Genomic DNA, 10,749 nt, shown 5'->3' with positions numbered 1-10,749 from the left:
TGAAGTTTTTGTCTATTAAAAAAAGGAGTCGGCTCACATTCGCCTAAACGAGTCATTAGCAAATCTATTTTTACTCTGTTACTGATCCACGTCACTCTGTAACATATTTGCATAATGTCTGCCCACGTTCTACGTCGCGAACAACTTCCCCGCCCACGTTTAACTTGCCCGCCATCTTACAATTAACGTTACCACACTTTTGTTAATGTGACCGAGCATTCTTGGTGGGTTTGGTTAAACATTTTGTAATATAAAAAAACAATAAACAATAAAAAACGAGAGCACACAAAATCCTTTTCAACTGTTTATTCTCCACCATTTACCAAAACTGAACTCTATTGGTCACTCCATTGACCTGTCATGGGTTTTCTTACTTTAATGAAACAGCATAGAAGACAGGCCAATTATCAACTATTAATCTCCTTATCATGTTAAAATACAAAGGTATCTGTATCAGATATGTAAACTGACAATGAGTTACATTCTAATTGTAGAAAATCGTTTGTGCATTTGTTAACCTGTTAATGTTTAACAGGTTATAGGGCTGTTCTAGACTGGATAAGATTGCTGTGGTATGAAGAGTGAATGGAAGTTTAAGGTAAGACTTTTAAAAAAGCACTGAATGCAGAGGGCCCCATATCCATGTTCGCCTTGAGCCCCCAAATTGCTCAAAACGCAAGTCAAAACGCTCAGAATTCACTTAAATATTCACCATACCTCCACAACCCATATTATTAAAAGTGACAATACAATCTGACAGCACGGTTGGCATTACTCTGTGGCTCCTTGAGAATTATAGATACCTAAATTAATTAATGGGTTTACTTAAATAATGTTAGCAACAAAGTGAAGAAGTTAACCAGTTTCCAACTCGGTTATAGTAAGTTCTATTGTTTTGTAACACAGTAACGACCAAAACATGGTATTGGTGCTATCAAGTCCAAAAAAGTGAATTTTCAGATAGGATCAACACCATTTTTTGATAATACTTAATGCTCTTATCCCCCTATCTATGCTCCATTTTTTGTAAATATGCATGATCAGATAAAAAGAGAAACATTTGCTAAATACAATTTCATGCCCTTTTATGAAGGGTTCATGACTTTTTTACTTAAAACCTTTAAATTATCTTAATTGTTATTTAGATGAAATTTAGATTTCACATAAAAAGACATAAAACTGAAAAAAGTATATTATTCTAAAATGAAAAATCGTTGCATCATTAATTTGACATGGTTACGGACACTACAGATTTTTATCGGGGGGATTCTAAATTTTGCACAGGATGCTTTAATTTAAGAAAAAATTTTTACAGGTCATATACTTTTGGAAGCTTAGAGCAATTTTACTATTAATACTAAAATAAATAATTTGCATTTTAATTAATATTGTTTGAAGCAAGACGGTACAATGCTAAAAAATAGCCATTTTGGGGGCACATATAAAATTATCTCCCTGAAATGGCTACAGTTAGCAGCTTAGCTAGTTAGCAGGGTCCGGGTTCGATTCCCGTCTCTGTGTGCACAGTGTTTGCATGTTCTCCCCGTGCTTGGTGGGTTTCCTTCAGGTACTCCAGTTTCCTCACACGTTAGGCTAATTGGCATCCCAAATTGCCCGTAGTGTATAAATGAGTGTGTGAGTGTGTGTATGTGTGTGTGCCCTGCGATGGATTGGCACCCTGTCTAGGGTGTACCCTGCCTCGTGCCCTAAGCCTCCTGGGATAGGCTCCAGGTCCCCTCGACCCTGAATACAGGATAAAGTGGTATAAAAGATGTGATGTGTGCCCTGTAATGGATTGGCACCCTGTATCTCGCCTTGTTGCTTTTAAGCACTTAAAATCCTTGTGCTTAAAATCTTGATAGGCCTTATAACAGGATAAGTGTTACTCCTCTATGTTACAATGTAACAAAAAATAAAGGAATTATGAAATGTTCACAACTGCATTAATTATAAATCTTTTTATTATCATCTGTTGTACTAGCAAACATTATTATGGTAATATTAACTTATCATTTAAGAATTAGAATTAATTGATTAATTTTCATAACATGGGCATGAAGGGAAAGAAAAAAACACAGGTGCCATTGTCACACTCCCATGTCTTGGCTGGAACTATGACATACTACTTTCTGTTTGACTTGCTCAGGTCAGGGGTGTACTGCTATTTGTTTATGTACAGGAGCAGGGCAATTACAGTTTTGTGGTGGCTCGTGTCAATGACCATATATACACTGCTCCTATGTTAGCAGTTCACACACATTTTTCAGATATACTGTAACTATTCTTACTCATCATTGTTTTAATTGTAATGTCTTCAGGAACATTAGTAAATATCTCAATATACTGTACACGTAACTAAATTATCTTTCAAAAATGAAAAAGCGCTGTCTTTTTATTTGTTATAGTACTGCATGGAGTTTGCGAATTTTCCCTGGTATTCGCCCTGTTTTCTCCACAGTACAAAAACATGCAGTGTATGCTAATTAGAATATTAAGTTGCATGTAGTATATGATTGGGTGTGTAAATGTATCTGTGTTTACCCTGCCTAAATTCCCTGGGACCCTATATAGATGTACTGTATATATAGCACTTTGACAATACCTCCTTAAGGTGCATGCTTTCTGCCATGTTTGTTTTGCATTGTGCCAGACCACAGAGTGTGGTTCCTGTACCGAATGTCGTCACTGATCTTGTCAATGCAAACATAGCAAAATTACATAACAACCATTGCTGTTTTGCTCACTTGGATGTTTAGTTTATTAGCTGTTTTAAATACCAATACATTTACCTTAGGAGTGTGATTTGATATTTAGCATGCTGATAACCCCAATCGACATGTTCACTTTCCATAATAATTAGATTTCCCTTTACAGTCAGTGTGTAGGAATGTGAATGGGTGGGTTTACATTTCCCTCTCATTCACATTCCTATACACTGACTGTAATTGAAAATCTTGCAGTGTATGATTGAAAATCTTCTCTGTCACCAATTAGTTGTTAAGAGTTACAACAAATAACAGCACAGTTGTGATTAGCTACTGTACCCAGCCTCTGGATTCATATCTACTCTGAATTTAATACACAGACAATCAGCATTCGTGTGATGTCAATGTTTGATACATGAAACATGGAATGCAAACCATCAGAATTTCTTTACCTGGGTTGATAGTAGTAATAATAATAATAATAAAATAATACAAAAAAAATTTCACCAGCCCTATCACCTGACCAAGGTGCATTGTGGGACAAGGAGTCCAAAACCAAAATGTAGTATCTGAGCGCAAGGCGCCCTCTAGGGGTCATTCATGTAATCAAATTTTAAGAAAGTATAAATAAAATGAACTGTATTCAAGATATTTAATATTTACACTTGCTAAGATGTCCTTTTTTTGTATCTTTATTCCTAGGTTGCAGTGAAAGCAGAGGTCATGCTCCTCTAATAGGTTATTATATAAAATACACTTTCCATTTGGGATTAAAAAGGAGTCCATGTATGTATGTATGTATGTGTGTGTGTGTGTGTGTGTATGTATGTAAAGTGCAAGCTTTCATTTTCTGCCGAAACATTTATCTTTCTTAGCTCGTCATAAACTGAGAAGATGTGAGAGGATGAGAGTATTTGAAAGAACTCAGCAGGTACTTTGTTCCAAACATCTTGGAGAACTAACCACAGACCTTCTGTGGATGTAGGCTGCATGAAATCCTTATCTATGTCTGTTTGTTCGGGGGCATTGTCTTGCTGTAGAATATATTTTGGGCCAATCACAGTACAGTAGCTAAAAACCTTCCAGATGGTATTACATAATGGATACATATATGCATGTATTTCTTAGTATTACTCAGATTTCTCAACATCTTCAACTCCATTTGCAGAATTACAGCCCAAATTTGCAAGATGCAAGCACCATGCTTCACTATTGCCTTCAGACACTCATTATTGTACCGCTCTCCAGGCATTCGGCAAATTTTTATTTCAAATTTTGACTCCTCAGCCGGGTGGCACCAGCTGCCATTTTTTTTGCACAGTTCTTATGTTTTATCGTGCACAGTTGAGTCACTTAGCCTTGTTTCTACATTGGAGGTATAGTTTTTGGGTCACAATCCTTTCAAAAAGACCACTTCTGGTTAGACTTCTCTAGACAGTAGATGGTGTACCTGGGTCATACTGCTTTCCACGGGTTCTTTGGTGATAGCACTGCTGGACATCTTCTGATGTAAGCAGAAGCATTGCCCATTTCTTTGTGCTTAAACATCACATCTTGAACCCCAAATCTGCTTTGAAATCGTTGCCTGGGAGAGGTTTTGCAGATGCAGTAGACCTTATATCTCGTTTCTGTGCTCACCTTGCCATGAGGTATGACCTGTGACATGAAACTGTTATCCACAACCTTACCTTAGCAGTAGAGTTTGACTTTTTTTCTACCCAGGCAGATAAGCCTCCTACACAGCTGTTTCTGTTTCAGTTAATGACTGGACTTTACCCTACATATGAAATTGATGATCATTTGCACCTGGTATAATTGGTTAAGTATACAGTTGACACAGATTCTACAAAAAACTTTGTGCAAGTGTAAAGATTGATCTTAGTTTGACGCCAAAGGATACATTTTTGTCACACCAAATATACATTTTTATTCCGTTCACTTGCTTTGCATTTTGTAAAATGATAAAAAAAAATAACAATTAATATTATAAACAACAATTTAAATATATATGTTAGATCAAATTCTTACTTCAGTAATATAGAGTGCATACTATTCAGTAAATAGAGTGCATCCAGAAAGTATTCACAGCGCATCACTTTTTCCACATTTTGTTATGACACAGCCTTATTCTAAAATAAATTAAATAAATCTTTTTCCTTAGAATTCTACACACAACACCCCATAATCAACATGAGACCTATATGGTAGAGTGGCCAGACGGAAGCCACTCATTACTAAAAAAAAAAGGCACATGGCAGCCTGCCTGGAATTTGCCAAAAGGCACCTGAAGGATTCTCAGACCATGAGAAATTAAATTCTCCACTCTACCATATAGGCCTGATTGGTGGATTGCTGCAGAGATAATTGTCCTTCTGGAACGCTCTCCTCTCTCCACAGAGGACCTCTGGAGCGCTGATAAAGTGATTATTAGTTTCTTTGTCAGCTCCCTGACTAAGGCCTTTCTCCTCTGATCGCTCAGTTTAGATGGCCGGCCAGCTCTAGAACGAGTCCTGGTGGTTTCAAACTTCTTCCACTTACGGATCATAGAGGCCACTGCGCTCATTGGGACCTTCAAAGCTTTTCTGTAACCTTCCCCAGATTTATGCCAAGAGACAATTCTGTCTCAGAGGTTTACAGACAATTCCTTTGACTTCATGTTTTGTTTGTGCTCTGACATGAACTGTCAACTGTGGGACCTTATATAGACAGGTGGGTGCCTTTCCAAATCATGTCCAATCAACTGAATTTACCACAGGTGGACTCCAATTAAGCTGCAGAAACATCTCAAGGATAATCAGGGGGAATAGGATGCGTATGAGCTCAATTTTGAGCTTGATGGCAAAGGCTGTGAATAGTTATGTACATTTGCTTTCTCAATTTTAATAAATAAATAAAAATTATAATAATAAATAAATAAATAATAATAAATTTGCAAAAATCTTAAGTAAACTTTTTTCATGTTGTCATTATGGGGTGTTGTGTGTAGAATTCTGAGGAAAAAATTAATTTAATCTATTTTAGAATAAGGCTGTGACATAACAAAATGTCGAAAAAATGATGCGCTGTGAATACTTTCTGGATACACTGTTTGCCAGTATTTACCACAATACTCAAATAAGCATAGGCCAACCTTGTTAATTATGATACCTATGACCGGGTACTCCGGTTTCCCCCCACGTTCCAAAGACATGCAGATTAGGCTAAGTGTGTGAATGAGCATGTGAGAGTGCGTATGTATGTGTGCCCTGTGATGGATTGGCACCCTGTTCAGGGTGTACCCTGCCTAATGCGTTAAGTCACTTTGGACAGGCTTCAGGCCGCCGAGACCCTGTATACAGGATAAAGCTGTATAGACGATGAGTAAGTGAGCGAGCCTTAGCCAAATCATTTTAATAATAATAATACAGTATATAATTTTAATATATAAACTTAGGTCACTCAGAGCAATAAAGATTTAGCCAGTGCAATGCTGACAAAAAAACCCACATTGGACAGCTACTAATGTTAAAAAAATCAGAAAAGTTGTAATTGCAGCAGGGAACTAGGCTAGCTGTGCTATTTGACATTCACTGTTTCAATTAACAATGGCCCCAGTTAGCATTATGATCATGTTTTTATATAATGATTAAGAAAATTTTAAAATAAATTACTACCATCGTAATCAATGCGTGCCAAAACAATACCCACCTGCTTCCCGCTTAACCATAAATCTACCTCATGCTTAACACTTTAACTACACTCTCTTCCTGCATGTGCTCATCTTTTTAAACACCCAAGATGTATCGGCCCACCAGGCAAATGTCCAGTAGGCCAAATTACCAGGCTACATCTCGCTTAAACCAATCTGACATCTCTTATGAACAGAGTGTTTCCACCCAAAAAACTGTCATTCACTCGATTCTTTTTTACTTGATTTTTTTCCCTGATGTTTGATGAGAATCTTAATTAATTCTAGATTTGTAAATGTATAGTATATGCATGGTTTATTTTTTATTTTGCAATCTGCTGCTGCCATATGACTCACTGATTTAGAAAATTGCAAGAATGTATTAATAAAGTGGATGGTGAGTGGTTATAACATGTGATTGGGTTCTTGCTTGAACTGTCTTGAAAAGACCTTTCTAAGTTGCGTGCTGTTCTGCTTTCTTCCACAAGTGTTTTGCATGGTGCGAGACCACAGTTTGGCACCAAGTGGTTTCGGTATGGAATGTCGTCACTGAGCTTTAAGACAGTGTCTGGTCAGTGCACATATGCAGAGCCCTGTCACCCACAAATTTTGCTTATTAGTTGTTTTGCATATCTGCATGTTTGGCTTTGCTATTGTCAACATGTGTTATCTATTCGCAGGTTATATTCTACTAGCTGTTTTTCATGTTATTATCTAATAGTCAGCTAATATTTCTTGTTACTTTTTATTATCTAGCTGTTTTACTTGTATATTCATATTTGGGTGTGCAATTGATACATTCAGGTAGAATAGCTGCTTTATTGCTTGTCTGTAAATTTGTTGGTTTTTATTTAGCCACAGATGAGTGAAGGGCAGCTTTGTTTGAATATAACTGTTTTGTCCCTTATAGCATCTTTAGAAGTGAGTGTGCAACCCACAGGCTGGTTACCACTTCTCTCACACACCTTCTTGCACCTCAACAGTAGTGATAAATTATTGCACTGTATGATTTACAATTTGTCTCGATATTAAAGACACACTATTAGTTTCCTTTTTCAAAACTGCTTACACAGTTAGCACAATAGCAATCCAAGTGGATTAAACTGAACATTTGAAGAAAAATTTGAATTGTTTTGACACAAGATGCATTCAGTTCTTTTCTTACTCACAACCACCAGCAAAACCAGTATTTTTTTTCAAATACATGGACAAAAAGTATTTAAATGTCTTATCTATTCTTGGCAATCTTTAACATATATTTCCTGTAGCATTTATTATATTCAGGAGAGATACCTGATCATGTGGATACCTTCCAGATACCTTTTACCTCCGTGAGAAAAAGACGTCCTTTATGGAGTTGGGCAATACTAAGTAAGATGGAAGGAAATCACTCTGTGAGGACATGGGCATGGTAAAATGCTGGCAGACATAATAAGATCTGTGATCACTGCTTAATTACAGTACAATTATAAAATGCAATTCAGTCATATACCCTTAAATATAGAATGCCAAATCTTAGCTATTGGTTTGCTGGAATATTCACTCAACAGCTGCCAGTATCTCATGGAGAGATTATGATTCATAATATGATCAGTTAGAGTAACCCTGACCATGTCAGAGATGACTGAAGTTTCTGAAGTATGCTCACATGCAAAAAAGCTGCAGATAGCTGGTAGATAGACTACAGAATTTAACACAACACAGTCAGTTGTATGCGAGTAAGAAAATAATAAATACATTAAAAAAGAATATTGTCACTGAATGCATTTTGTTTCAAACCAATGATAAAAGGTCCACAGTTTAGTCCACATACAGTATAATGTTGTTGTGCTAACTTAGGGAAAGTTATATTCAAAATTTAAAAATGCTTATAAAAACTGTAAAAGGTAAGTACACTAGTTTCATCATCAGTGGGCAACATAATTGTAACAGATACATACATCAATAGATTAACAGGCAATCAATAGATCTTTCTTTAATATAATGTAACCCACTCCTGGGTAATTACACATCTTATGTAGGTGAATGCAAGTTTAATAGTGTTCTATGTGATTATCCAATGTGCAATTACATTTACACTTACACATACAGTATATCAAAAAAAAAAGAAAAATTCTATGAAGTTGTTGTATTGTATTTTTTTGTATTAGTATTTTGTATTAGTCAAATCTGTGTATGTCAAAGACAGTTATAGTAGGTGGCAGGCTGGTTTCGACAGCTTGTGTAATATTACAATTTGTTTGATGAGCAACACGACCCCCCCCACACACACATTCTGCTCACCTTAGTTGATATCCTAATTTAAATTAACTTGCATAATTTGAATTACCTGGCGTAATTTTAATCATTTAAGGAAAAAAATGCATAACAGACTTTGCAGCAGGAAAGGGAATTTATTGATCATATAGTACATTAAGTGAATATTGCTTCCTACTCAATAAAGATAAAAAAAATATACTAGACACCTGGCCATCACTCCAATATGTGGGCCTTCAACATATTTTTTCCACAAAGTTGTAATTATACAATTGTCAAGAATGTGTTTTTAGGCTATAGCATTAAAGAGGACAACAAACATATCTTTATTTTGTGATGAATTTTATGTCTTGCCTTCAGCTCGTGTAGAAGAAAGGTCAAAATGCCATACAGCCACACTCCAAAATCTAGTAGAAAGCTTTCCTAGAACAGTGAAGGCTGTTACTACAACCAAGGGGAACCGACTACACATTAATACCTATGATTCTGGATAGGGACGTTCATCAAACACATTAATAGGTGATGGTCAGATGGCTTCATAGTTTCTTGCAATAAAATGTATATAATAACATGATTGTATTGTATATTTTACATGTATTATTAGTTAATATATATATTTTTTTCACATAAATTTCTTCACGCTTAAAAACAACAATAAGTATTTTAGTGTAGAGTAGAGTTTAGGTCCTCTGGTCCGTAGTGGTCTCTCTTGTGTCTCTTGATTTTTTATTCCTGTGACAGAATACTTGCTTTACTCGGGCCATGTAGAATAAAGGCCCAATGCAGACTCCAAAATTGGGGAGAATACTGAACATCATCAGACAAGTACATAAAAGGAAATTTGTGCCGTTTTCAGTAAGCATGTTAATCATGAGAATAAAAGGGGCCAGAGCCAGCATTGGCAAATAGATTATAGCTGAGGGCACCAATAGTGCTACAACATACTTCAGAGCTCGCTTCTTTACAACTGAATTATTTTGGTCCCCTTCACCTGGTCCCTTTTTACACAACACGCACACAATTCCAAATAGACAACCCACCATGATTAAAAACAGCAGATTAATAATGATGGATAACTGAATAGCCATTTTAGAGAGTGTGTAGACAAAGATGACTCCTGATACAATACAAGTGAGAAACCAGATGATGGCAGAACATGCAGCACGATACTCCCACTTCCCCAGCTTTATGAAGAGCACAGGGTGTGCCACGGCCACATACCGTTCCAAGCACATACTGGTCAGCAGGAGGGGGCAGCCGATGTAACTGAGAATAGCAAAGGCATTTGAAAGGTTCAAGAGAAGTCCTGTGCGGGCATTAATAGATGTAATAACAATATCCAGTGGCAGACTGAGTCCAAACAGCACACCGAGTAGGGCAAAGTTGAGACCTAAAACCTCAGAGGGAGAAAGAGTTTTTCTGTTCTTTACCAAAAGCCAGAGCAATAATGCATTTGCTGGGAGGGCAAGTATAAGGACAACTAACTGTATGGGGAAACGCAGAGGGGACGGTCCAGTTTTGACACAATCAGCAAGAATCTCGGCCAGAGTTGTCAAATTCCTCAAGGTTAAGTGACTATTGTTTTGTAAGGAATGTTGGGAGGGAGACATGGTTGTTGCATTGCTTCCATTTGCTGTGGCGTATGCCATGACAAGTGTTCTGGATGCAAAAAATTAATTAGTGTTTTCCTTTTCCTATTTACACATTTAAAATGAAATAATTCTTAGTTATAAAAGTATTTAGGACTAACCTTTTGTTATGCTCCTTCTGTGTCTCCTTTCGTTTTTATTTTACATATTGAGTTCAATACGTAACTCTGTCATATAGTCTCTTTTAAAGGTATTTGAATATTGGCATTGGATGACTGAAAAAAAACTTACCTATCAAATGTTATGCAGAAATTCTACGTACATTGCTAGACACCTCCTATTTTAAATACAGATGGTCTCTGGATCTTCCCATGGTTAATATAAATATGAATATAATTTGTTAGTTTCTTTCTTTTAAAGAAAGGCATGAAAGAATAAGTATTTGCGGAACTTATGATCCACTAAAAGCACCAATAAACAAAACAGACAAAAATTGGTTATGATTTAAACATTGGTTAGAAACTTTATTGGG

The 10,749-nt window shown here is 36.4% G+C and overlaps 1 protein-coding gene across 1 annotated transcript; it reads right to left on the bottom strand.

The window, feature by feature from the left end:
* Positions 1 to 9,308: 9,308 nt before the first annotated feature.
* LOC128527648 (psychosine receptor-like) lies at positions 9,309 to 10,277 on the bottom strand. Its single transcript, XM_053500112.1, has one exon. It carries the CDS (start codon positions 10,275 to 10,277, stop codon positions 9,309 to 9,311), a length of 969 nt encoding a protein of 322 aa, XP_053356087.1.
* Between the last annotated feature and the right edge of the window lie 472 nt (positions 10,278 to 10,749).

This window comes from Clarias gariepinus, chromosome 7 (assembly GCF_024256425.1).
Source record: "Clarias gariepinus isolate MV-2021 ecotype Netherlands chromosome 7, CGAR_prim_01v2, whole genome shotgun sequence".
Taxonomy (NCBI): Eukaryota; Metazoa; Chordata; class Actinopteri; order Siluriformes; family Clariidae; genus Clarias; species Clarias gariepinus.
The sequence above is the reverse complement of the archived record's forward strand: the minus strand, read 5'-3'. Positions and strand labels throughout refer to the sequence as shown.

Coding starts and splice junctions, on each gene's coding strand:
- LOC128527648 (XM_053500112.1), bottom strand. CDS start 10,277: ATGGCATACGCCACAGCAAATGGAAGCAATGCAACAACCATGTCTCCC.